The 26,192-nt window shown below is 52.0% G+C and overlaps 10 protein-coding genes across 10 annotated transcripts; 5 read left to right on the top strand and 5 right to left on the bottom strand.

The window, feature by feature from the left end:
- Nucleotides 1–5: 5 nt before the first annotated feature.
- Nucleotides 6–2,142, bottom strand: PG986_004971 (uncharacterized protein; the record flags this gene model as incomplete). The annotated part of the gene is made up of 6 exons (XM_066841193.1): nucleotides 6–1,077; nucleotides 1,136–1,232; nucleotides 1,296–1,559; nucleotides 1,641–1,726; nucleotides 1,786–1,874; nucleotides 2,002–2,142. 6 exons carry the CDS (start codon nucleotides 2,140–2,142, stop codon nucleotides 6–8), a joined length of 1,749 nt encoding a protein of 582 aa, XP_066701055.1.
- A 1,865-nt stretch (nucleotides 2,143–4,007) lies between these two features.
- On the top strand, nucleotides 4,008–5,651 carry PG986_004970 (Bcnmd3; the record flags this gene model as incomplete). The annotated part of the gene is made up of 2 exons (XM_066841192.1): nucleotides 4,008–4,084; nucleotides 4,166–5,651. 2 exons carry the CDS (start codon nucleotides 4,008–4,010, stop codon nucleotides 5,649–5,651), a joined length of 1,563 nt encoding a protein of 520 aa, XP_066701054.1.
- Nucleotides 5,652–6,044: 393 nt separating this feature from the next.
- Nucleotides 6,045–7,481, bottom strand: PG986_004969 (uncharacterized protein; the record flags this gene model as incomplete). The annotated part of the gene is made up of 2 exons (XM_066841191.1): nucleotides 6,045–7,007; nucleotides 7,101–7,481. The coding sequence occupies 2 exons, from the start codon at nucleotides 7,479–7,481 to the stop codon at nucleotides 6,045–6,047; spliced, it is 1,344 nt and encodes a 447-aa protein (XP_066701053.1).
- Nucleotides 7,482–10,041: 2,560 nt separating this feature from the next.
- On the bottom strand, nucleotides 10,042–10,572 carry PG986_004968 (uncharacterized protein; the record flags this gene model as incomplete). The annotated part of the gene is made up of 1 exon (XM_066841190.1): nucleotides 10,042–10,572. The coding sequence occupies one exon, from the start codon at nucleotides 10,570–10,572 to the stop codon at nucleotides 10,042–10,044; it is 531 nt and encodes a 176-aa protein (XP_066701052.1).
- A 364-nt stretch (nucleotides 10,573–10,936) lies between these two features.
- Nucleotides 10,937–11,499, bottom strand: PG986_004967 (uncharacterized protein; the record flags this gene model as incomplete). The annotated part of the gene is made up of 2 exons (XM_066841189.1): nucleotides 10,937–11,298; nucleotides 11,352–11,499. 2 exons carry the CDS (start codon nucleotides 11,497–11,499, stop codon nucleotides 10,937–10,939), a joined length of 510 nt encoding a protein of 169 aa, XP_066701051.1.
- A 1,994-nt stretch (nucleotides 11,500–13,493) lies between these two features.
- PG986_004966 (uncharacterized protein) lies at nucleotides 13,494–16,734 on the top strand (the record flags this gene model as incomplete). The annotated part of the gene is made up of 2 exons (XM_066841188.1): nucleotides 13,494–13,891; nucleotides 14,250–16,734. The coding sequence occupies 2 exons, from the start codon at nucleotides 13,494–13,496 to the stop codon at nucleotides 16,732–16,734; spliced, it is 2,883 nt and encodes a 960-aa protein (XP_066701050.1).
- A 315-nt stretch (nucleotides 16,735–17,049) lies between these two features.
- On the top strand, nucleotides 17,050–18,475 carry PG986_004965 (uncharacterized protein; the record flags this gene model as incomplete). Its single annotated transcript, XM_066841187.1, has 4 exons — nucleotides 17,050–17,338; nucleotides 17,420–17,550; nucleotides 17,613–17,789; nucleotides 17,852–18,475. 4 exons carry the CDS (start codon nucleotides 17,050–17,052, stop codon nucleotides 18,473–18,475), a joined length of 1,221 nt encoding a protein of 406 aa, XP_066701049.1.
- Nucleotides 18,476–18,607: 132 nt separating this feature from the next.
- PG986_004964 (uncharacterized protein) lies at nucleotides 18,608–19,324 on the bottom strand (the record flags this gene model as incomplete). Its single annotated transcript, XM_066841186.1, has 1 exon — nucleotides 18,608–19,324. The coding sequence occupies one exon, from the start codon at nucleotides 19,322–19,324 to the stop codon at nucleotides 18,608–18,610; it is 717 nt and encodes a 238-aa protein (XP_066701048.1).
- Nucleotides 19,325–19,900: 576 nt separating this feature from the next.
- Nucleotides 19,901–20,215, top strand: PG986_004963 (uncharacterized protein; the record flags this gene model as incomplete). Its single annotated transcript, XM_066841185.1, has 1 exon — nucleotides 19,901–20,215. The coding sequence occupies one exon, from the start codon at nucleotides 19,901–19,903 to the stop codon at nucleotides 20,213–20,215; it is 315 nt and encodes a 104-aa protein (XP_066701047.1).
- Nucleotides 20,216–23,303: 3,088 nt separating this feature from the next.
- On the top strand, nucleotides 23,304–23,903 carry PG986_004962 (uncharacterized protein; the record flags this gene model as incomplete). Its single annotated transcript, XM_066841184.1, has 1 exon — nucleotides 23,304–23,903. One exon carries the CDS (start codon nucleotides 23,304–23,306, stop codon nucleotides 23,901–23,903), a length of 600 nt encoding a protein of 199 aa, XP_066701046.1.
- Between the last annotated feature and the right edge of the window lie 2,289 nt (nucleotides 23,904–26,192).

Below are 26,192 nucleotides of genomic sequence, written 5' to 3'. Positions count from 1 at the left end.
ATCTATTACGCCATCATGTAAGGCCCCAAATCCGCCAACAACCGGCATCTCCGCCCCCGACCGCCCTCCCAGCTCGAACCCTCCACGACGTCAAAGACGGCCTCCAACGGCGCGCCCGTCCCGTTCCCCTCCACGTACGCGTACGTCGTGATATTTGCACCGTCCCACTGGCCTTGCGTCGCCACTGGCACGCCGCCCGTCACGTTGAAGTTCAGCATGTAGTTTTCGTGACCCTCCTTATCGGCCCACTGCGGCCATGAGCCTTTCGATGTCTCTTCCTCGGAGGTTACGGGCGCGAGGCTGGGCACCCCGTGCACGATGAAGTTGCCCCAGGCGTGCTGCAGCCCGTCGAGCAGGTCGCGCGGCATCTTCGCCGTGGCCGGCGAGGGGATGTTGAAGGCGGGCTGGACGTCGTTGCCGTGCGAGGCCGGGCTCACTGAGTACTGGTAACGCCACGCCTTCGCATCCCCTTTGCTGGTTCTCTTGCCCGCCTTGGCGGTGTACGCGCCCGCCAGCCAGTACGAGGGGCACACGAACGTGGCCTCGGCGTAGAAGTTGTTGGCGACCTGCTGCCAGCCGGAGCCCCATTCGGAGTTGGTCGTGGAGAAGGGCGGCGTCTGCCCGTTGGAGTCGGCGAGGATGTTCGTTGCGTTGGCGGGCAGGCCGTAGAGGTCCAGGATGCCAGTGACGTTCTCGCGGGTCAGGAGCGGGTAGTTGTCCAGCAAGAAACCCTCGAACGCGTCCTCTGTTTTCAGGTTCTGGGGCGTGAAGACGGCGCCCTCGTTTAGATTGTTCGAGGTCAACACCCTGATGCCGCCGACTTCGCCGGATAGTAATTGCACGGAGGGCCGGTCCTTGATAAGCGTCCCGTCGGTGACGGGGATGAAGGCCCATTGTCCGTAGTGCCCGGAGGCGCTCACGGCATCGCTGGCTGTCTGGAGTTTCACCGAGTCTTGAGATACGAGACAGTCGAAAACTGACCCGTTTGCAGCAATGCCGTCGGTGAGACAGCCAACCGCTTTGGCGAACCGATAGTAGGATTCAGATGGTTGCGTATCCGCGTAATCCCTGGTACAACTGTGAGTAAAGCAAGCCGAGAGGCAAAACCCGCAGGTTATATACTAAGGTGACTGACCATTGCGTGGGTAAGTAGGGACTCGCAGAAATCACAGCGTTGAACAGAGGCTTGTCGCTGTCGCTCTCTGCCATCGCAAGAAGCATCACAGCTCCGCCTGGGCATCGGGTTATTAGTTCTCATGAGATCAAAAATTCAAAGCATTCGGGACACAACCTACCGCCGGCCGACTCTCCAGCAATAGTGACCTGAGAGGGGTCACCGCCGAACAAGTGGATGTACTTCTGCACCCATTGCAGAGCAAACCGCATATCGTGAATTGCTGCGTTTGGCGTGCCATGATGAGCCACGTCCCCTGATGACAGGAACCCGAATGCCCCCAGGCGGTACTGGATACCGACCGTGATATACGAGTTGTTGTTTACCGGCAGCTGCTGTCTGAAGTCGAATTCCCCGACGCTGCCCCTCCCGTAGCCGCCGCCGTCTTCGCCCCAAATAGACCCGGGTTAGCTGGGCCGATATTTGGGAGTAGATACCGTTGCTCAAGTGCGGGCTCAAAACTCACGTATCCATACAAGTACGGGCAGCTTTGTTGCATTTGGAGGGGCGTACAGGCTCAGAAAAAGGCAGTCTTCCGTGCTGAGTGGTGGGCTAAGGGTATTTGGTGAGTATCATGCATGCGTACAGATGAGTTGTGCAGGTTTACTCACGGTGGCCCGTTGCCCCCATTACGTGTTTGAGGACACTGAGGAGGGTTCTCTGTGGCCTGGAATACCTCGGATCGGTTCTCAGCTGGGGCCTGGGGCCGTTGCCATCTCAGCTTTCCAACGGGAGGCGCAGCATAACGTATGCTACAGCAATAGGATCAGCCTTTGCGTCAAGTCGTTTCCTTTCTGGGATACAATCTGACGAAAACGGCAATTTACCCCCTTATAGATGTTCAGGTCGAAATCAGGGTCATAGTAGCCTTGGTATCGCGAGTATTCGAGGTCTACTACCGGCGGCGGGGTACTCTGAGCCGCGGAGAGACAGAGGAGCCCTGCAAGAGTTGCGAGTTGTGGTATCATGGCGACTTCTGCGGCTACGGCTGGGAGGATTTCCAGGACTGATTTTGGGTTTTAGGGGGCAGTAAAACAACGGCGCAACAAAAACATCACGGCAGTGCCTACAGGAGACGGGAGAGACATTGCACATATAGTGGCTCCAGGAAAGGAAGGAGAAACATGTCTCCCCCTCATCCGGATTGCCGGCGTTGAAGCAGAAAGGCGAGCGATTCACCTGCAAGCAGGCAAATAGGCTGGCACACATCTCGCAAGCAAACACTGCACTGCATGCATGCATGCAGCAGCAGCTAAAGCTCATGCAGGTGGGCAGCCAATACGACATGGCCTACCATCCGGATCTTACCTACTCCGCATTCTAGCGACGAGATCCCGACGACGATATGAGAGCGGGTGCGGCTTTTACGGAACAAGACACTCCATCTTCTTTTTCTGCTGCTTCTGAGCCATGGATGCCTGCATGAGCCCCACCAGGATCGTGTCGCAGATGGGTTGTGGTGGAGTGTAGATGAAGACATGCAGAGGCTTAGCAGCGGGAAACTCGTGGATTACATTTCACGAGCAAGCGACACCCAATTCCTTGACCAGGGTCCAGCGTGCAAGAAGCCTTAAGGCGGGTGGGAGTTCCAGTAGTTCCAGAAGCAAGGACGGCTGGACGGTGTTGGTAGAGGGGATGCATGCGGTGCGGTCGATTTAGGCAATCTCCACCTGGAAGAACTGCCGGCTCTGACTCGATGTAACCAAGATGCCTGCCTGGTGCGGGGTTGGTGTTGGTTAGTCGGGTGACTGCGCTGGCATCGGGTCGATTTGATGGTAGGATTTCTGAGTCGCCAGGGCTGCAGTCCGAGGCAGTCAGGCAGGTTTCCAATCAAGGCGGGCGAAATATTGCAAACATGGGACACGGGTGAAATGCGGCATACTGGTAGAGACTGAGCGGGGCGCGCAATCAATCAATCCAAGAAAGCAAGCAACCGAAATGCTGCGGCATCGACTATCGTCGACCATAAAGTGCACTGGCGCTGCTCGGTATGGCCTGCAAGATGGCAGATGTATGGGTCACACAGCGTAGCAAAACTGAAGATCGATACGCGAGGTGAGATGCAAGACAAAGGCAAGATGTGGTGGGTATTTGTCAGCAGCTTTTGGAGGAAGCAGTCATACAACTCGCTCGCCTACTGCTCAGTCTCCGCTTCGAGTCGCGCGAGATCTTTTTATGGCTGGAGACTGGACTCGAGTTCCTCGGACAGTCCCTCCCTCCTGCAGAAAGTAGGCACCTGGCCGGCCTGCGCTCAAGACGCCCTGAGATTGCTTGCTGCGTCCCAGAGCCACGAAAACTGGGGGCTTGAATGCAACTGCGCGTTTTCGCGCAAAAAAAGGCGGGGGCTGGCAGGTTGTACCCGAGTATCTTTTGGCGCGGGCGCTTAGGGGATGTGGATCCGAGCAGGGGGTGGTGAAGATTGAAAATGGGTCCTGTGTTTAGTGCGCAACCGAGAAGTACTCTTTTTTTTCCTGCTCAGTCGAGGTACTTGCACAATCGGCTCAGCACTCAGAAGCCCGCCTGTGGCCTGCTGGCGTTCAAGCCACAGACCACTAGCCTGCAGCGATAAGATGTGGCAGGGCGTTGATGACTCCCCCTGCCTCTGACTCTTCTCACTTATCCGCCTTATCAAATCGAGGGGCAAATAATTTTCGAAATGCGAAAGTGACGTTTCCCCGCCATAAGTTTAATAAGAATCCGGCGCCGCTGCATAATCCAGTGCAAAGCATTTCGAGTAGTGGGCGACGATACTCCCAGCCCATCACCTGCCCAACTCATTTCTGTTTTCTCCAATACCCGGTATCCCGTCCATTTCGAAGCCATCTCGTCCAAGATGTCGTCTTCAATGGATATCGATACGCCCATCTCCATTGCGCCCTCCCACGAGGGGACTGCGCCCGGCGGAGCGACGTAGGTTATGACCCATCGCCTTCCAACCGCCCAAACTGGTGAAAACCCCCAACTGACATGCCCATCTTTCCGCGGATATAGTATCTTCTGTTGCGAATGCGCTGCCCCCATCGACGGCCAGAACAGCACAAACGCCCTTTGCTACGACTGCATCAAAACCAACATCGACGTTTCAGCCGGCGTCCAGCGTGAAGCCACCGTCCATTTCTGCAGAGATTGCGACCGCTGGCTGCTCCCCCCTCAGACCTGGGTGTCCGCCGCCCCAGAGTCCCGCGAACTGCTGTCGCTGTGTCTCAAGAAGCTCAGAGGTCTGCACAAAGTCCGAATAATAGACGCCAATTTCATTTGGACGGAACCGCATTCCCGCCGTATCAAGATCAAGTTGACCATCCAAGATTCCGTGTCCGACGGTGTCATCCTGCAACAATCCTTCGAGGTCGTCTATGTTGTCGCCTGGCAACAGTGCCCCGAGTGCGCAAAGTCCTACACAGCCAACGTCTGGCGAGCCTGTGTCCAGGTGCGGCAGAAGGTCCTCCACAAGCGGACGTTCTTGTATCTGGAGCAGCTGATCCTCAAGCACGGCGCGCACAAAGACACCATCAACATCAAGGAAGCCAAGGATGGTATCGACTTTTTCTTCTCAGCCCGCAATGGCGCCGAGAAGTTCGTCGACTTCCTCACCTCAGTGGTTCCCGTGCGTTCCAAGAAGTCGCAGGAGCTCATCTCCCAAGATTCTCACACGGGCGCTAAGTCCTACAAATTCACATTTTCCGTGGAATTGATCCCCATCTGCAAGGATGACTTGGTCGCACTCCCCATCAAGCTGGCCAAGCAGATCGGTAATATCTCGCCCTTGGCCCTGTGTTATCGTGTCGGCACCTCCATCAACGTCTTCGACCCCAACACCCTGCAGACGGCCGACATCAGCGCCCCCACCTACTGGAGAGCCCCGTTCGGCACGCTGGCTGAAGCCCCCGACATGGTCGAGTTCATCGTCATGGACATCGAGCCCTCGGGTCCCACCAACGGCAAATGGATCTTGGCCGATGTCCAGGTGGCGAAGGCCTCGGATCTGGGCGTCAACGACAAGGTCTACTTCGCCAGGACACACATGGGCAACATGCTCCATGCTGGTGACTCGTGCTTGGGCTACATGCTCACGGGCACAAACTTCAACAACCCCGAGTTCGATGCCATCGAGCAGTCCAACACATACTCGTCGAGGATCCCCGATGTCATGATCGTCAAGAAGCACTACCCCAACCGCCGCCGCAACCGTAAGCGACAGTGGAAGGTCAAGCGTATGGCCAAGGACGAGGGCGAGCTGCTGCCCAAGAAGGCCGATCAGGAACGTATGGACCGTGATTTCGAGCAGTTCCTGCGCGATATTGAGGAGGATGAAGAGTTCCGTCATGGTGTGCAACTGTACAAGGAGAAGAAGAAGCAGCAGGCAGCCGATGAGATGAGCATAGCGGAAACCGAGGATGACGACGAAGATGTACCCGGCGTGGACATGAACGAACTCCTTGATGACTTTGATGAGCTTGCCCTAGAGGACCAGCAATAGATGCTCCAAAGTTGAGAGCCCCTACTACTGCAGAATGAAATAAATTTCCCATGAAGATCATACGATACCATTTCATATTGCCAGATGTTGTCTCCTTATCTACATGTATTCTTAATTAAGAATGTCCATTGCTTTAACATGCAGACATGCCTCAAAAGGAGGCCGACAAGAGCTGGAGCTGGAGCCCAGTAGCGTTCCCCACATGACACACAACTGCTGTATATTTTTCCAGTGGGATATAGCTCCATTCCCATGATGGTCTGCTTTTTGCCCCTTTCGAGCAGTAGATAACAGACAGTGCAGCGAGACATGCCAGATGTCTTCCCCACCACCAATTCGCATCGATAACAATTGATCATTCCAAGACACCACGCAATCTCGCTTAGTCTGCACCTAGCCATCTAGACAAAGCGTAGTTGAATCAGTCGGAAGTCGTCTGCTGATCCGGGTTGCTGCCTCTTGATCGGCAGCAACCATCCACTTCGTCCCAACACGGCGGAGCCACACCGATCTGGGAGTGCAAGCCCGCCAAAGACGGTGGCGGTGACGGTGAAGAGGGCTTTTTCTCAGATGATACGGGTCGCTGCGCCCTCTTCTCCGCGGCGGCTGCCGGAATGCCGCCTTTCTCATCTTCTTGCAGTGGATCCGGGCCGCGTCCCTGTTGGCGGCGCTCCGGCGCTCCTGGGACTGCTTCAGCTTCTCCAGCAGCTCCTCCTGGGTCGCGGATCCGTTCCGGGTGATATCGTCGAAGTAGTGCTGGTGCGTGGCCTCGTCCGGGAGCCGGAGGTGGCGCAGGTAGGCCGGCACGTTGAGGTCGACGGCGTCGGCCCAGCGGCCCCAGAGGACAAGCTGGGCGCGGTACTCGTCGCTCAGGTTGAGCCAGTCGACTTGGTTGGGATGTAACGTGTCTTCGCTGTTTTCGCTCATGCTGCCGCCGCCGCCGCCGCCGCCCCCTTCTTTTCCCTTACTCTCATCCTCGACTCCCATTTCGTTGTTGTTCTCGGCGAGAGTTGAGCCAGTCTCCATGGGACCCGCAGAGTCCCTTCCAAGAGGCCGGGGCTGGTTGCATAGCATCAGCACGTTTCGGGCGCCACCTTGAACCACGAGATTGAGGTAAGCCGGATACTTATTGACGTCGTACAGACCCCTCCAGGCGACGGCGTTGGCTTGGTCCCACGGCGTCATGTATTGCCAGTTCTGCATGCGGACGAGAGCCTCTCCTCTATTCTTGTTGGCTGGTACTGGTGCTAGTGCTGGGCCTGCGTCTGCGCCAACCGAGGCGAGGGTACGACGAGACCGATCGATGACCTCCTGCAGCTCGCGCCGCATCCTTTTCACCTCGCTTATCATGTTCCCCTGTCCCCTCAGTTAGTGATTCTTTCTCTCCGCATACGTGCCTCTATATCACACACACACATGCGTTGTGTCTATAGTTAGCAGCCTACTCACCTCCTCCTCATCATCGCCGTCGCTTGGAATTTCGCTACCGCTTTCCTCGTCAAGCGCCATGTCGTCCTTGCTGCCGGCAGCGGGCTCGGGCCCGACTCTATGCTCTTCGTACTCCCGATTCGTCGATTGTGGGAACATCACTAGATGCGGCAGGGAGGATAGGGGATTTGAGATGTCGTACAAAATGCGCGCCTCCTCCTCCACATCCTGCAGGACATATTCGCGTACTGCTACATCGTCCGTGGCGTCGGCAAGTAGCTCGTCGGACTCCGAGGGGGCAGTCGATGGGGCTCGGAAAGTAGATGGCTGATGGTTGGGCTCGGTTACGTTAGGGCGGTTCCCAGAGGGGGAGAAGATGGTAGATCGGCTGAAAATGCCCATCTCCAATTGTGGTTCTCTGCCATGGCGACTCAAGCTGTTCCTATTGCGTCGGGTCTGTCTCTTGTGTGCGTGTTGTTGTGAGATGTGTTTGTTGAGTTGATGTATAAAATATTTAAGGGGAGATTGGACCGAAGGTGACGGCAAAGGGAATTCATCACATATAAGATATTTCCCATGCACTGATGATGCCCAGCTCGTTACCTGGTTTCCTTCTCCCTGCTGTTACTATACATTCTCTGGGACAGATCAACTCAGGCCAAACAGGCGAGGGCTTTTTTGTTGCACCTGAGGCAGAAACAGCCGTTCTTTTGGTTTCCGCGGTTCCGAGGGGATCATCTAGAATTGACTGAAGTACTAAGAATGTCCAAACGGGGCATGCTCGTTTGGTACAGATAATCCACATGCATGGATCAAACGAGCTTCTTCAGCTATGGAAAAAGTAACTAGGAGTATTCGTACAAAGGAAAATGTAGGCATTAACAGAACTAACAGCGGAAATAGCAGCCATTGGGTGGGATCAATGGCTGTGCATAGCCTGGAACATGATTCCATGGGTCCTGACAGACTTGTGAATAGAAACCCAGACTTTCGTTTCAGATATGGCTGACCAGGCATGCCAATACGCCTTGTCCGGGGAAAAGCACTTCACGGGACTGCCTAAGGTACCAAGGATGTTTGAGTACTGTAGGCAGTCTCAGTTCCATCATGATGATCCGCCTCAGGTTGTCGAAGTCGCAATCCATCAATTCCACCTTTAAGCCTTATAAAGACATATTTCTCCATATTATCGTCCACCTTGCTATTCCTTAGCATCTTACCAGTTCTTTCGTCGAGACCGTGAAGCATCGACTCGAGCATCTTAGCTTTCATGGCCTGTATATTGCGGCCGCGGGACTCCAGCATGATACATACTGAGAAGACAGAACTCAGTACGGATATCATGATCGGGAAGATCATAAACTGCCAGCGTATTCGGATGTATATGGTCCATTTCCAAGCAACTCCATAGAACTTGTATCCATCCAGCTCACGTATTTGGTAAGACATAAGCTGTGCTGCGTTTTCGAAGGACATGGCGATGCTCGTCGAATCGTTGAGGGCATCGAAGCTTGGGATCCACCATTCAGTAATCCATCTATGATAGTTGTGATAGACGCTTGTGTGGCTTTGAAGCTCCGCTGTATCCCATCGGGCAGAATGACATCGCTGGGTATGCGAAGTTCAAGGTCGGTTCTCCCCACCATAGCACAGCTATCAGCAGTAGCATTTTTACCCCAACGTGGCGCCAGGGAAATTCCGAAGTCGTCATCGAGGAATACCCGGATGCTATCATTGTGACTTTGGTGACGGATGGGTTGGAATGACTCGGGAACTCTTTCAAATGCTTCGGAGAGTAGGATCTCGCGGGTCTCTCCATTGGTCAGCAAACGCCAGTGGAGTTCTGAACACCACCGAGAGGATGGCTGCAACCGTGTTGAGAGAAAAGGGAGCTTTCCAATCACCGAGGTGTTTCTTGTCTTCTTTGGCTAGAAGGATAATCAGCGCGGTCAAAGCTGACGCGCTGCAGAGGAGAGCGATAATCTCGACGGACCAACTGTAGCTCCTTGAGCTGGCGTTTTGTCTCTGCTCAGTAGGACCTCTGATCGGATTCAAGGGGTTTTCATCGGTGTTATAGGAGTCCATTGCAGCTAGGTATTTTGAATTCTGGGTCTCGTGTGTTTAGCTATATGGGTAGCACATTGAAAATTAAGTGCTTCATTACGACAGGAGTTGAGCAAGCAAGTGTCAGAGGCACCCCAACTGTATTTGAATATCGAGAGAGTTGGGGGGGGCAAAGCCGGAACGACTCGGCCTTGTTTCAAACGCCAAGTACGCAGTGTCACATAATGCCTTGACACAACCGCTGTTATTACGAGACTTTTATCTTCTGTGTACCGTAGCACGGAGGAAAAGCTGGACTTGGGATGAATTTCTGTACTCCTTGACGCTGACAGGCAACTAAGACAGACGAGGGGGAGTTGCAACCTGAAAGGCCTTGGCATACCAAAGGACCATGTTGGGTATGGGGTATGACACAAACTTGTATTACCCACTACAAATGTTACAGATATCCTCTTATATTATAATATTCGTTAAGGGGTGTGCGTGTAAAGGGGTGCATCGGCTTATACGCTACGATTTCCCGGATTCGATCCTCGCAATATGCGATCGATAAAGCACTTTGCCGAATTTATCGGAATGTCCATGCCAGGAAGGCTAGACAAGACGGGAAAGGCCACTCACTACCTGGAGTGTTAGGAATAAAATGCGGCGATTCTACAATATGTGGGAACGCGATTACAAAGTGAGCATTCCGGGGGAAGCCAAGCTTTCGGTAGCGCCCGCGAATTGAGTCCAACATCCTTGCTTAACTGGTAGTTGGTATGACGAACTTGTTGAATATGGCTAGTATGTGGACAGAGAGCTGGTGGATAAGTCGGGTGGCAACATCCCATTATATTTCCACTGTATCCTTATACATGTTCTCAAATACTTCGTAGCCAACTAGGGAATCACGTCCTTATAGCTTCTTGAACTCAAAGAGTGTCGTGCCATGCATCCGTCGAACCAGCCCATTTCCATCCTCACTGACGATGTACAACTTGAGTGAATGCATCCAAAACGGACTCAGTAGTTGAAATCCTCCCTTGGGGTGTGGCCGCCACATGATATATTCCCATTCGTTCAGTTCCCACGCGGTGGCTTGTGTTCTGTCTCCGCCATCGTGTCCGAGGTAGCGACCGGACTGGGGATTCTGGAAACCGAAATGGTTGTTGGCCTCGACGCATTGCCATCGGGAGTGGGCGGGGTTTGTCGATGTTTCGGATGGATTCCCGAGGGCAATTCCGCCATCCTTATTGCGAACGATGGGCCTGCCGCTGGCTTGCTCGATTATCAAATAGGTGTTTCCGGGCCATGGCTCAGACTGATCAGAAGGTGCTTGTCTTGTATAGCGGTGGATGAAAACTCCAAGGAGGAGGACAAGGAATAGTAGAAGCTTGAGGCGAAAGGGGAAGGTTGGGGTTCGGTTGGAGGGGCGGAGGACTGACATTGTAGGCCAGTACTGAAGCAGTTGCAAGCAATGACTGTCATCTGGTTATCTTGGAGAAGACGAAAAAATAAACCTTCGGGGCAAATGCCTTTGATGAGGGCGAAATTTGCGGCAAAGAAATAGGAAAACAAACGGCCAGTGGTAGGCCTCCAGCATCAAACCAAACGCGCAGCCCCCCCCCCCTGGACGGCCTCCCGCATTAGTTCAGAGCAAATGCAGATCGTTTGCGTCACATTTTCCGCCAAGTCTGCCTCTGATCTTGAGATTGATTCCGAAGAATGAGATTAACACAGTGGCCGCTAACGTCTAGAATGCTCAAGTGGGTGGTGATGTTTTTCCATTTTGTACTTCGCATTCTAATGACTCAGATCTTCTTGAACTCGAAGAGTGTAGTCCCATGCATCCGTCTGACCAGGCTCTTCCCATCGTCGCCAACGACGAACAGCTTCATGTAATTAGACCAATAGGGGCTTAAGAGCTGATACCCTCCCTTCGGATGGGGCCTCGCAGCAATAAACTCCCACCCTCTGAGCGACGTCGCCGCAGCATGCATGCGCTCTTTTCCGTCATGGCCCAGGTAGCAGCCAGTCTGGGGGTTTTGGAAGCCGAAATGGTTGTTACTCTCCACACATAGCCATTGGGTATTTGTACCGGCCAGGTACGTATCGTGAGGGGGCCCGAGAGTGATCTGGCCATCGCCGCGGCGAGAGATAGCTTGGCCGGTGCCTTTTTCGATTATGATATACGTGTTTCCTGGCCACGGCACAACGGGGACGTACGGACCATCCCAAGCATCGTCACCGTGCATACTTGGTGGGGGGAGTGGTCGTGGATATCGTCGTCGTCGTTCACGGAAGTGGCCGGGGTAAAATGGGCCGTCGGCGAAGATGTGGTAGAGGCGGCGTCTCGCGCCGTGTCGAATCCCATATCGGGTGACAAGTGTTGCAATGGTCCTGAAAAGGGGTTGACGACTTTCTGTTCCGCCAGGTCGAAGGATTTGTGAGGGGTAAGTTGGAAGGTGTGGGTTCAAGAAAAAGAGAGCCGCGGGGGTCGGAATTTGAACAATTACTACTGGTAGGCCTCCTGCATGGCCTCAAATGCGCAGCGACCCGACCACCTGGATGGCCTCCGGCATTGGGTTAGCGCAAAATCCGTACGCGGCCATATCACATTGGTACTGTGTCCAAACATCTTAGTTCATATGCTCGAGACACCAAGTTTCCATGAAATCGCCAACGCAGCGCCGAGTGGTATTGTTGCCAATCCCAGCTCTTGCAACGAACGGCGGCAGTTGCAAACAGTTGCTTGAGTGATCACCTCATCCCGTGATAGGGGAGGCATCAACTCCAACTCTCTGTTGGTGGACAACGAGAGCCTTTCGGGTTTCGACCACCAGCACCGTCATCAAGCCCGCCATGATCAAGTCCATCCGCGCATGTGCGCTGGCACTGTAACAGGTCAGTAAGGGGTAATCGTTACCCCTTCCCCGGAAGCGAACTTCCGCGAGAATGGTTGGCCCAGAGCCGGAAATAACCAAGCCGCGGCTGTCGAATGGTGGCGGATTGATTGCCTGTCCATCGAACATATGTACGTTAGCTCTGGTATTGGGAAAGAAACCAACCATGGGGCCTGGGAAATGATACCTTCACAGCACCTTGGTCGGATCTACAATCGAGCCCGGTCCATTTGTACACTGTATAGTAGATTTCCGTCGTATCAGAATGGCGTCCACTAGCCCATTTCAACCTGTACGATTTGCGAGGCACAGTCGCACTCGCCTGATCAGACCACCATAGTTCCATCTTATGGCCCAGGTCCCTTCCGCGGTTTGGTTCATCGAGCGCCCGTATTCGCAGCGCGGGCCCAAAATGGAAGCGCTCGGCGACGGGCTCGATGTGCTTCTGCGTGAACCGGAATAGAGGGAGAACTAGACGTGATGACGGTGGTGTTGTTGTTGGAGCCGTAGTGCTGTCACTGGTGGTTGGGTTCTCGATGACCGAAAAGGAAGCCGTGCGCAGTATTGCAGGTCCAGAAGCGGCCGGTGCGATGGATGGGGTGCTGTGGGCGATGAAGTCTCTGTATGGCGGGGGTGTGCTTTCGCCGTTCCCTTGGCGCATATACGGGGGGTGGCGGGAGCTCTATTGGTACTTCGCTGTAGGGCGGAGGATCCTCCGTCGCATCAAGCCGCGCTGCATTTGGATTGGCTGGTGCAGCGCGGGTACCTGGCAGAGTGTAGACATAGGAAGGCGGTCCATCACTCGTACTCGAACCCGCTCCCTGCTGCCGGTGGGCCGTATCAACATGGAGCAACTCGGCGGCTGTGAAGAAGTAGAGAAGGTCTTGGGTGTCAGACGTGGTCGAGTCACCAGAAGGAGAAGACGGTGTTGGCAGTGGCTGCGGACGATTGAGCGAGCTACTTTCCGCCGGTCTAGTAGTAATGGGTGCCTCGTAGGTTCCGGTAGGTACCCCGGAGTGGTCCACCGAAGGGGACACTGTTGCTCGGTATGGCACTTTCTCGCCTCGATCTGGATCAAGGGTCGGAACTTCCCTCTAGCATGCTTCTCGCTGGACGGTTGGAACTTGCCTAGGATGGTCCTGGATGAATGCTTGGGTTGTTTCAAATCTAAGTCCCAGGGGAGGCAGCGTGTTGCTCACAGCTCTCGGCGGTCCAAACCATGGATGCAATAAGCTTCGGTCAACCCATGGTCTGGTATTCGATCACGTGGGTCGTTCTTGCCTATCTTCCCTATCGTCCCTATCGAAGCCAGACAGCTTGGCCTCAACCAAACCTCCTCCAAAGTAGATAGTCGATGACGGAACCTTATCGGGCAGGCAATAAAAGGCGCAACAATTGATAAAATGGACAAATGCGCCGACAGAACTTATTCCATCGTTCGGATATTGCACAAGAATAAAGAGCCATGGCGGCATCCAGAGCTAAGATCATCGACGCCAGCGGACAAGACGGCCGACCGGCTCTCGAGTTCACCGACACAGCGAGCCAAGCCGCCTGCGGCAACCACGGGAGACACGGCCGGTCTGCTGGTAGCCCAACAAGAGGTGCACCGGGGTCTTACCTGACAGTTCGGCTGGCGTGCTGTCCAAACCAGCCCTCGGAAGTCCAAGTCTTTGGGCGGCATTCGGCCGACTACTGGAGCATAGCAAGGGACGAGACGCTGCTACTCAGGGCCGATGGCGGCAATGGTGGCGCCGGTGGCCGTGGCCAGCATGGCCAAGACGGCGGTCCCGGCAGGAATGGGAGTGATGCCACCAGTTGGAACGAAGGCGAAAACGGCGGAAATGGTGGCAACGGAGGAAAGTACGTATTCGCCGTTTGGATTTTATTCCGTCTGGCCCTTCCTGCTACGGTTTCTATTCTTTCCTGTTTTGGGGTCGATCACGTCGTACTGACAATGAAAATCATAGTGGTGGTGCTGGCTCAAGCGGTGCGAATGGAGGTCCAGGAGGTCATATTGTTGTGACGGTGGATACGGACGATACCGATCTACTGTTACCCCTGGATTTCAGCGTAAGAGGAGGCAGCGGAGGAGAGAGCGGTGTACATGGATTGCCTGGCAAGGGTGGCAAGGGTGGCCGGGGAGGTCTTAGCCATTTCAAGTCCGTTGACCCCTTTCCGCCTGTGGCTCTAGTCGTTCTGTTACTGACAAGTTGAACAGTCCCAATACCGGTATATGGAGCGCCGGAGGCTTCCCGGGGAGGCCTGGCCGGGAGGGGCACCAACCGTCCACATACCTAAACGCAGGCAGTCGTGGCGTTGATGGTGGAGTCCAGATCAAGGTCAATCGTGGACCCAATGCCTCTAGCACGTATCCGGGCGTCTATAAGCTTGAAGTCGTCAAATTCAACATCACGGACGAGAACGGCGACGGCATCAACGAGCCCGGCGAGCACGTAATCGTGCACGACCTGGTTGTCAGGAACGTGGGCCTCATGCCCTCCCCCGCCACCCGGTCCGTCCACGTCTTAATCAAGGGCACCCAATATCTCGAACCGGTGTCTTCGCAGCCCCTGCAGCTGCCCTTCGGCATCCGCCCGGGCCAGGAGGTCGAGGTACCGGGGTTGCTACGAGCCTTGGTCCGAGATCGAGGCTATGGTGAACCGGCGGGCGAGCTGGCAGGCGGCGTCAATGACTGGGTGCAGTTGGTCGGAGTGTTCCACGAGCGTCTCAAAAGGCCGATCCCGGGGTTCTGTGGTCGGAAGACGCCCATTCGCATATGCTACCCTCTGGTGCTCGACCCGCCCGTCTTCCTTCGAAGCGTGGCGAAAGGCGACCGCGTCCGTTTTCGATGGCTGCTCCACAACAAGTCCTGGAAAGCATACGGATTCAACACTGGCCGGCCCTGTGCCACGGCGTTTAGCGAAACGCGAGTCGGTGATGAGGAGGCACGGATCCTCCTGTCTGACATATCTCAAGGCTTTGATCAGATCGACGAGATACCGCCTTTGTCATCTACGACCATTGACCAGGAGTTTACCGTCGACGACAGGGTTGAAGACTTCACCCACGTATATCTGAGCGTTCAGCTTCATCTAAGTGATCCGCAGACAAGGTCGACGATGCGAACGGTGGAGGAGCACCATATGCCGGTCCAGATCTCCTGTCCTTATCAACGGACAGGGAACTCGGAATACCTTCTTGTCGTCAACAGCCGTACGCCCGACTATGCCATTCGCCAGACTCTGGAATTCCTGAGGTATCGCCTGCACATAGGGGTAGATGTCTTCAATCTGAGTGTCTACGGCTCGTACAACATCAGGGGCTCGGATGAGTCGGTCTTGAGCCAGTACTCGGGCAAGAGTATCATCCTATTTGGTAATGCGTATGAAGACCCGGGGGGTGCTTGGATGAGGCCGTGGGATCTCCTCGACCCATGGGATGCGACGGCGCTGCTGAAAAGCGGAACGACGCTGCATTTCGCCAACGTGTTGGAAGCTAATTCGCCTGGCCTCCAATCCTGGGCCAAGGAAGTGGTTTTCCCTGCCCACAGGTTCAGTTTAGGAGCCGAACGCTACTCTTTCTGTGCCAGGGATGCCAAGACTCTTGCTACGGATCTTCAACGGGAGAATGTGAGCCCGCTAGCAGGCATAAAGGGCATTTACGAGCTCCCTGTAACACAGTCTCCCCTGAACGTCTTTGGAAGTCTCGAATCGACGCTGAATCGCCGGGCCAAGACGATTGCCAAAGAGATGACCCAAAACCTGCCGCTCCGAAGATTCGTTGCAGCGCCCGACTCCGTCGCTTTCGGTGGTGACGCACCCAAGCAGAAGAAGGGTCGAGTTCTGGTGGTGGAGGGCGTTCCGAGGGCCGTCAAGATGACGGCCACGACTGAGCCGTTCCAGGAGTTTCTCCCCAGCGCTCAGCAGACGGGGAGCCTGTCTGGCCACGATGCATTTCTCTTGGTCTCATCTCTTCCATTCAATACGAGGGTTCGCATGTTTTGGGATATGATACACCGTGCGTCGTCGCCCCCATCGAAAGCTGGCGCCGATCGTCACCCGAGCCTGGACAGAAAGACCCTCCACGCGGTTACCATGTCCCTACAATTCGACCTTTGCAACGAGATCTACTGGATCGCGGCGGGTGACGACCAAATGCCGCTCACGAGCCGCTTCTTCGACTCGGCGCCTCGAGGTGGCGTGCCCCCTATACAGCAAGTGGAGGAGGCGCAGCTCCTGGTCCTGGCTCTGGGCACTATCCACGCCGCGTCCAACCCGCTGTCCCGGTGGAAGTCCGTCCAGGCCACCTTCCCGTCCCTCAGCCATAACGTCCAACTGAAATCGCGCATCAACGACCGCATCTTTGGCGCCGTCCAACGGTTATGTGCCCCGGGAATCGCCGGCACCGTCAAGAGCCACGTGTTGGCGCGCAGCGAGCAGGTCAAGCGGGGTATTCGGTCGCAGCCGAAGAAGAAGGACGGCTTGTTGCCCAAATCGTACACTGAGTTTGGGTATCGGGAGCTCGGGACGCTCACCTACAATACCAGTGGTTGGGTCGATCTCTTAGCTACAGGAGAGACGAATCTCGCGTTGACTGGTCAGGAGGTCCAGGATCGAGCTCACAACTATCGGACTCGGAGGGAGGCTGGGGCTAATCACCACGAGGCGTCGCGTCAGCTTATTGAATCTATGGTGAATACATGAGATTTGATCGGACACATCTAGACAAGGATCTTAGCTTAGATTGATATAAAAATCCCTGAACAGTACTGTAACTAATTACGGCGGTAGGGCCTTGTTCGTGTTCAAACTTTGCCGGTGCGAACCCCCTAGACACTAATATGCTCCACGGTGATGAATCATAGTGGTTCACCATGGTTCATTAGCTTGGCGCCACTAGTTCAGCTATCCGGCCTCATAAGAACGACGACAGCCCTCAATGGAACCCCGGATACAACCTGACCAGGAGATACCATCTCGACACGTTCCAGCGATACTAGTACGTGCCGCCAACTCACAATGTCGGAAAACCACGCCATTGTCTTCGGCGCATCCGGCCTCATCGGCTGGGCCATGGTCGACCAGCTGCTGGCCGCCTACCCGGCCCCTGGCACCTTTGCCAGCGTCACCGCCGTGGCGAACCGCCCCATCGATCTCGCCGAGGCCCATTGGCCGGAGCCCGCGGCTGACCGACCGGGTCTCCGTCTCGTCTCGGGGGTCGATCTCCGGGGCGATGCGGGCGCGCTTGCAGATTCGCTCAGGCAGCAGGTGCCGAATGCCGACAAGATAACGCACATCTTCTATTTCGGTGAGATGCAGTCCCCATGGAGATGAGGATTGGTGGTGTGACGAAGAATGACGTTCTGACGACGGAATCAATGCTGTCTAGTTTTTACATCAGTGGGCCACGACCTCGAGGAAGAGGTCGCTGTCAACAAGAAGATGCTCGAGAATGTGGTCGACGCAGTCTCCTCTCTGACCCAGAACCTGAAATTCGTCGTTTTCCCTGGCGGCACACGTGTAAGAGCCCCCTGTCAGAACCCAAGCTACATGGGTAGCATGCTGATCCTCATTGAATACAGGGATACGGCATCTACGTTCCCGGCGGGACATTCTCTGCGCCGCTTACGGAAGATATGGTGAACAACCTGCCTGCAGACTACGCGAAGACGGTGGCCTATCCCCAGTTCAGGAAGGTGTTGACCGACGCCTGTAAGGGCAAGAGCTGGACGTGGTGTGAGATTTGCCCCGATGCTATCGTAAGTCGGCCCTGCATACTGTACAGGGAAACCCCCATAATCCTGGCTAATGTCCCAAAAAGATCGGGTTCACCCCGAACGGTTCCCAGTTCAGCCTTGCTCTCCACTGGGCGCAGTATCTCTCGCTGTACGCCTACAACCACGGCATAGGCCCCCGCATACAGGGTGGGCAAAACAGCGACAAGAAGGAGGCTGCAACTGTAGAGGTCCCTTTCCCTGGAGTCAGTGCCGGCTACGAATCGCTCTGCTCCCCCGTCGCCGCAAGCACCATGGCCCGCTTTGCAATCTATGCGGGCCAGAACCCGGAACGCTGCGGCGACGGGAGGCTGTTCAACATCGCGGACGCAGATGCGCCGACCAAGATGCACGACTTGTGGCCCCGCCTGGCGGCGTGGTTCGGGCTCGTGGGCACCGGGCCCGAGACCAGATCAGAAACAGAACTGCTGCCCAGCGAGTACGTTGAAAGGTACCAGGGTGTGTTTGGGGAGCACGGCCTGGATAAGGCTGCCAAGGGCGGTGTCGGCGCGGGCAGGAAGCAGCTGGACAGTGTCGGCTCGTGGTTGACTTTCGATCGACAGCTGTCGCTTGAAAGGCTGAGGGAAGCTGGGTTTGAGGAAAGGAGAGACCCCATCGAAGGGTGGCTTGACGCTTTCGAGATGTTCCGAAAGGCTGGGTTAATACTGTAATATGCTTTGTATGTTAAAACTAAACTGAGCTGTTCGAAGCTGAAAAATTTATCTATGAGTAAGACAATCTAAGTAGCTTTTCACCATCTATCGACAATGCGGCAACCTCCCATCTTTCACTGCAGCATCATCCTAGGCCTCTTCGCTCCCACTCTTGCCCTTCTCAGCAGCCGATGCTCCCACGTTTGACACAGTCAAGGGTCGGTATTTCTCCTCGTCGATCGAAGCGAGAGTTGAGACCGTCTTCTTGGGCGCCAGACCGTACAGCTCCTGGAAACTCATGATCATCGGCCGCCAGCGGTCGGGGTCGATCCGGTTGCTGTGGCCGGGCAAGCGCAGATCGTCCTGCACATGGGTCCGGATGACTTTGACCTCGATGGCCAGTATGAAACCCTTTCGATCTGGCACGTCCTGCATCAACTCTGTAGTGCCCGCCAGCTCGGCCTCCATTTGCACGGGACACTCGGCGATGCGAGGGGGTCGGACCAGGTCGGACGGGTGCGGTGTCAAGCCGGATCGGGCAAACTTGTCCTTGCAGTGTTCGTAGCCGAGTGCTTGCTTTACCGGAGGGATGACAGGGCTGCCGGTCGTTTTGGCGATGGCGTTGATGTAGGATCCCATGTCGTCGCTTGGGAGGTTGAGGACGCATTGCTTGGTGCGCAGGAGGTTGATGGTGGTTTGCGACGCGGCGGCCAGGCCCAGGACGCATCGGTGGCCGAGCCACCAGGCCGAGGAGATGGGCGCGACGTTGGCGGTCCCATCGTCGTTCTCGGTGGTTATTAGGACGACTGGGGTGCCCCAATACATGATGGCGGGTGTTATGACCGAGTGCGTCGCTGAAGATGGCATGTTGGTAGTTGAGATAGAATCAAGAGGGCTTGGATTTGAGGAAAGAGAAGAGGATTCGATGAGTTGCTTTAGGAAATAGAACTACAGTTGGTGTTTGTGTTATGCGTTCGTATATATACAAACATCCAGCGTCTGAAGTCCAACACCATTGCCAAAGATGTGACCAATCCGAGCCTGCGTCACAAGAAGCTCGGCGGCCCATTGGCTAGTTACAAGGCAAGGCTTCATTCAATTTTAGCTTTTGCTGTTGTTGTAGCCAATCAGCAGCCGAGGACGGACAAGAGGCCGGGCCTGGCGGGCAGGCTTGGCTTGGCATCGATCTTGATTGGCCGCTTCTCTAGCAAGACGACGGCTGGATTCCTGCAAATCGGCCTCGGGTCTTCTCCGATTCCTTCCTGCTTACTTCTCCCGCCAATCCGATCCTTTCCCTCATCATCAACCCATATACCCTAATCAATATCACTGGATATCAACAGCAGCAAATCATCAATACGTATTCCCATCGTTCGTCAGATGGCGAAGCAGGCTGGGCTTTCGAGGTGGCACTTTCATCGCACCTTCAAGGATGTGACCAAAATGACGCCAATGGAGTATCTGCGGCAGAAGAGCGGTAGCACGCCATCCTATTCCGCAATGGGCACGGAAGAACCATTGTTGGTCGCGGAAAGTTACAGAGTGGCTGGAGAAACGGCAGTGGCTCCGGAGCTAGGGAGTCTGGTCGTCCAGTCGACCGAGGAGGAACTTGCTGCATCCATGGCACTGCCACTTTGCGCACCGGGCTTGGAGCACTCCGACATTGGCACGTCGACGCCGGACGATGTGTACTTTGACTTTGACAAGTTCATTGCGGATATCGACAAGAGCTTCCATGGTACGGTGTTCTCATTCTAACAGGTACTGTTTCAATAGAGTAATAACAACACACTTTCAAAGACCGTCCTGTTTCTCGATACTAGTCATTTCCATCACCATGTCCTTGGCGAAAGGAGTTTCGCGATGAAAACTATGACGGAAACATTCTCCTCGGAGTGCCGGTCATCGGGTCGGTTGTAGATTTGGTCCCAGCCCTCCACCAGAAAGGGCAGTTCGGACCATTCGACAGCCGCCTCATCTCGGATCACGAGGTCAGGCAAGCGGTGGATCGAGTCGAGCAAGCCGACGAGCTGTGCTACTGTAAGCGGGGAGTAACAACAACGAGAGAAAGTGGTATGCATGCCTTCTCGTGGTGCTCTGGATACTTCCTGGCTACATTCTCGACTAGCTTCCACATTCCGGGCAAGTGTCCTGTGGCCTCGGTGGGGGTACGAGCCGCGGTACAGTCGGCGGTGAAACGACGGGCGGCTTCGTCGTACTCCAAGGAGTCGAGTAGAAAGGCAGAAATAGTATTCGCTCTTGGCTTTTTGGTTAGTGAAACCGTACGGAGAGGTGGATGCAGTAGAACATTAAGATGCAACCCCTATCGGCTGCCCCCCCCTCAAATGACCCCTCCAGATTTCAGATGATTCTAGAGCCCCTGAGCAATAATAACAGTATATAAAGGGGTTAAATTTCACTCGTTTGTTAATTGAAATAGATTAATCTCTTCCTCTTTTTTTTTCTTTTTACTACCACTAATATAACTAAAGAAGCTCGCATTGCCCAAGCGGTCCAGGCCGTGCTGGCCGGCGGAAGCATTAACCGTGCGGTTAAAGACTATAACATTAATAGAGGCACCCTTCGTAACCGACTTAGGGTTTAATATTTAAAAAAAAGCAGGATAAAACTCGGCAGTTATTTACCCCTACGAAAAAAACCTTTTTAACTAAATAGGCCCTTTTTAAGCCAGCTTAAGCTACGTACCTACGCACCGACTCTTTCGCATATATACTTAACGTATCCTCCTTATAAAAAAGATCGATCACTTTATCGGTAAACGATAGGTGCACTATTTTTTAAAACGTTATCCGGCCCTTAAAACCGTGCGTGCCAAAGCGATAAATTTCCGGCGCCTCGTATACACATTAAACGGGGCCGTGCGAGGGTTTTTTAATCGGCTTAATATTACTATTATCGTAAATATACCCCCTCGATTTAAATTCAACGCCGATAAAATAGAAACTACGATAATAATAAGGGAAAGTATTATAATAATCGGCCCTATCGCCTATTAAAGTTTAATGCGAAACGACTCGGCTAATTACGAATAAATAATTATTTTAAAATATATTAATACTATTAATAATATCCTGCCGCCTTTAGTTATATTTAAAAGTTAATCGGTCTAATAATAGTAATTCCTTTAAAAAAAGATGAAATTAATTATAAATATAAGGACTAAGCCTTTAAAGCGTTATTAAAAGAATAAACTTTTAATCCTATAGCTTTAAAATAACTAAAAAAAATCTTTATCCCTTTAATTAAACTTAATAACCTTAACTAATAAAAGCTCTTAATTTTAAATAAATATAGAAGTTATATCGATAATAACTTTATATTAACGGCGTTAAAAGCTAAGGTATAACTCCTCTACTTACCACTATATAGTTCTTATATACTCCAGCCCTTAAATATTAATTATTTTAAAGTCTTAAAAAAGAGGTTTTAAAGGAAGCTTAACCTAGTATACGCCGTTATTAATAATAGCTACGTTAAAAAAGGGGACTTTCTTTAAGCTTAAGTTAAAGCACGTAAAGTAGCCTTTACCCTTAAGGTTATCGCTAATAAATAAGCAACAATTAATATCTACCCCCTTAATATTAATAAGCTAATAAATAATAAGTTTCGTCGTATTAATATAATACACGCTATCGATAAAGCTATCGCCGCCGAGGATACGCGCTAGCTAATTAAACCGAAGGCTAAAAAGATCGAAACGCTTAAAAATAACTAGTAAGTTAAAGATTTAAAGGCTATAATATTTAATACTAATATTACCACCGGTGATTTAATTAAGAGATTACTATAAAAAAAGCTCGGTAAGAGTATTAATAATTTAACGGCCCGGATCGGCCGATTAAAGTAGAAAAAAACCGGTTTAAAAGCAGATCTAGAGAAAATAAGATTTTAAAAAAAGAGAAAGGTCGACGAGGACCTTAATAAAGGCTTTATATATATAGTAAACATCAAGGAGGTTTAAAAGGACGTTAAAGAAGGAAGGCTAAGGAAAAGGCCGAAAAGGCCGAAAAGGCGCGCCGATAAGGTGGTGGAAAGTAATGTAAATCGAGCTGGTGATAAGGGTAATTCTATTATAGTGCGCACCAGCCGAAACAGGCCTTAAAATGCAATGTGCGTTGTTCAATTAACCTATCTATTGCTGATGTTGTTAATTTTTACATCTATTTTAGGTATGTCATTTGAGGGGGGGCAGCCGATAGGGGTTGCATCTTACCTACTGGTTCTTTAAAGAACCCCATCGACCAGCTACTTGTTTATTTAGAAAGGCGTAGATATTTTGGGTGATATTGACACAACGACTGAAAACACATGAAAAGGAAATTTGCGTGAGATAATTAAGTGTCGCATAGCAAGGCCCGACACTTTAAGTCTCTCACTTCACGAGGGACATGATACAGTAAGCTGGAGGAACCCCGGGGCTGGAACTTAAAGTAGTCACAGCAGCATTAGGCCGGCTCGCCCTGCAACGGGATAAATGGGCAACGGGCCCATTTCTCACAGCTGGAGGAAGTTATTAAGGCTATTTGAAATCTCTTTATTAGATATAATATGCTCTTTGTGAGCACCTTGGTCTCGCTATACCTGGTACGAACCCAAAATATTAGAGAACACGGATTTAGAATACTAAGTCAAGGCATGTCTCTAATGCACGTGTGTTTCTAATTTTATATGCTGATTTAGACTTTTTAAACCTTTTGTTCGCATATTTAAATCAGCATAGATTTCCAGTAATTTGTAGCGAGGGAGAACATCTCCCTGAAACATAAAACCTTCCACCATCAACTGGAAACTGCACCGACGTTTTGGATATCCTCATTATATCAAGATGTCAGCATCGAATTGGCAACACCCAATGCGCGAAATCCTTGGGGCAGTGCAGCTCTACTCGAAATGGGGCTTTGACGTCTACCGAACCTCATTCAAAGACGATGAGCTTTTCCAGCGGTACATCGACTACATTCGGAAAGCCATGATTCGACGCTGCGATTCCGACGGAGCAGGCGACGTTGCATCCGCTGTCACCTTGTACACCAAGGAAGGGCAAGGCGGCATAAACCTCAACGGCCTGTCGGTTGACGAGGTGCGAAAACTCCACATGGAATCGGTCGCAACCCGGGAGAGAGATGGAGGCCAAGCCGACGGGTACTTCATGCTAGTCAACGGCGAGGTCCTCGAGCGATTCCATGTGGCTGAAGAGGAACTCGCCAAGGAGAACAGAAAACCCGAGTACGTCGGCGAGGGAGTTGTGGTTATCATGTGCTTGGGCTACGAGGAAGAGGAGGCAGATGATGATGAGAGTGATATGATGTGGCAGTTCGTCCAGGCCGATGCCGTCGCCGAGTTCTACAACATGGTATCTGGTGACGGCGAATGGTGGTTTACCTCCTTTGCATGGCCTCCGGATGCATACGGGACAATGGCTTAATTGCTTTCATTTCGGCACGAGACAGCATCATGTGGTTGAGACACAAGAGCGGGGATCGCCTAATTATGTAGAGTAGATCGGTCCAATCGCGTCTACAGCGTCCGAGCTGTGTACCAGGTACCACGTTGCCTTCCAAGACGCGGTCCATCGCGGAACACCCTTGCGATTCGTGACATGAGCCCGTCAGCTAACATGGCACATGCGACCTCGGTAGAGAATACAGCTGACGTTCTTTAATATTCCATAGTTATCAATGCGGCCATCTTAGTATAAACTGTGGCATTTACTTCCCAACTGCCGCCCATGATGTTGATGGCGTTGACGATGGTGTCTTCCCAGTATGCGGCAGCTGTAACGCGCAACCCCTTGGCTGTGTAAGGTACCTGATCCAGACCGTTCGATAGGCGGCACCCACCACCATAGGAGCCAAGCCCCGCCACTCTCCGGCGATTGACGCAGGGAGACGTGTGCAAAGCCGCATATTAGTTCTGCTGGCTGCGGCGTCGGGTAATGCGATAGGGTAGGGGCACGCTGGCAGACTGGGACCGTTTGTGAGAGCGGGCGTTGCCGGTACACAGGCGACCAAATCTAGGATGAACGACGGACCTTCAGGTAACCTTTTGCGCTGAGGGCCGTTTGGTTGGTCTCTGTTACTTGATACCACCAGATGTAATTCACGGCTGGGACAAGATGCGACGTACAGCCCCAGGCCGAGAACAAAACTTCGAGATGCCTGAGACGATGTCCTATATTTGGACATTATTGTGAACGATGTTCTTTGACGCCACAACAGGGTTGCTAGCAGGCTTCTGATTGAGATCTGCCAGAAAACAACATCACCTCTGTTGAAGCGGATCGCAGGTTGGTAACAACTTTAAGAATTCCAGAGCTGTGTCTCTGCCACCGGTCGATTTTGAATAATGGCGATGTGTGTTATTGTTTTCTGCGTCAAGAATGCTTGAAAAAGGTGCGATTGCGGTAAAGTGGCTGACTATATCCCCTGTGTTGGGGTTTGTCACGATTGTTAGCGATGCTGCTGGGGGCTCGGTCCGAAGAGAGTCTAGCCATCTTTCAGCCGACGCACAAGGCACGTGGGCTTGGAACCGAGCTTCCCGATGGTTCAGGCTCGAATGTAATACCCCTGGAGACATCACATGAATATTCGTGCAGGCAGGCCTTTTTATCTCTCACATATGCGATGGTGATTGTATTCGTACGGGTGAGGCGGGAAGATAGGGAGCTCGCTGGGCATTAATAGTAGGGTAAGATATAACCCCTTCTCGCGACCTCCCCCCTACGCGCCCTTACTTTTCCTTACCTTCCCGTTTAGATTAAATATTTTACTAGTTTTATATTTTATTTATAAAGCGTTATATATTATTATAATTATTTATTAACGTAGTTTATTATTACGCTACGTATATTACTTAGCGACGCATTTAAATTTAATTCTAATATAATTTAACTTTAACACGTAATACCTTTATAATTATAATACTTAATTAATCCTAAAAAGATCGAATAGTTTTAATAATTTAAGCGATACGAAATAAACCGAATTAAATAAACTAAATAATAATAATAAAAGCTTATAATATACCCGAATTAATTTTACATTATCGAATTTACGGCTAAACTTTAAAACGCGAAATTCGATCGAAACGACGTAAATTAAATTTAATTAAAAAAAGTACTTTATAAATATATAATTAATTTAAATATTCGAGGGATATTTCCTGATTTCGTTAATATAAAAAATATGGCTAATTCTTTTATCGCGTCGATAAATATTAAGTTAAACGCTTTATTAACCGTAACCCGGATTAAAAAATTAAGATAAATCGTCGGTATATTTATTAAAAAACTTCTTACGAGGATTTTAAAATTATTTCCGGCTAGTTTATATTAATTGTAAATGTAAAAGCGAAATACGGGATCGTTAACGAAAATATTTAAAATTTTAATAAAACCGGTTTTATAATAAGTATAATCGGGTTAATACTCGTCGTAATACGCGCCGAACGACGTAAAAAAGCGAAGTCGATTTAGTTTAATAATCGGGAATAAATAACGGCGATTAAATATATTAATTAGTAAAGTTAATATATTCCGCCGTTTTTAATCGTTTAAAGCTAATATCACCTCGCGAATTAATCTCGCGAAACCGATTTACCGGGCGACTAAGTAATTAAGCCGACTTTTAATAGCTGGATTAATAATAAAATAGGCTTAAATTAAATTAAATACTTTAATAAATATACTAGATTATAAACGAAAGGTCGTTACCGC

The sequence above is a fragment of the Apiospora aurea genome (assembly GCF_038362705.1).
Source record: "Apiospora aurea strain CBS 24483 chromosome Unknown utg000004l_segment0_segment0, whole genome shotgun sequence".
Lineage (NCBI taxonomy): Eukaryota > Fungi > Ascomycota > Sordariomycetes > Amphisphaeriales > Apiosporaceae > Apiospora > Apiospora aurea.
This window is presented reverse-complemented; position numbering and strand designations above follow the sequence as displayed.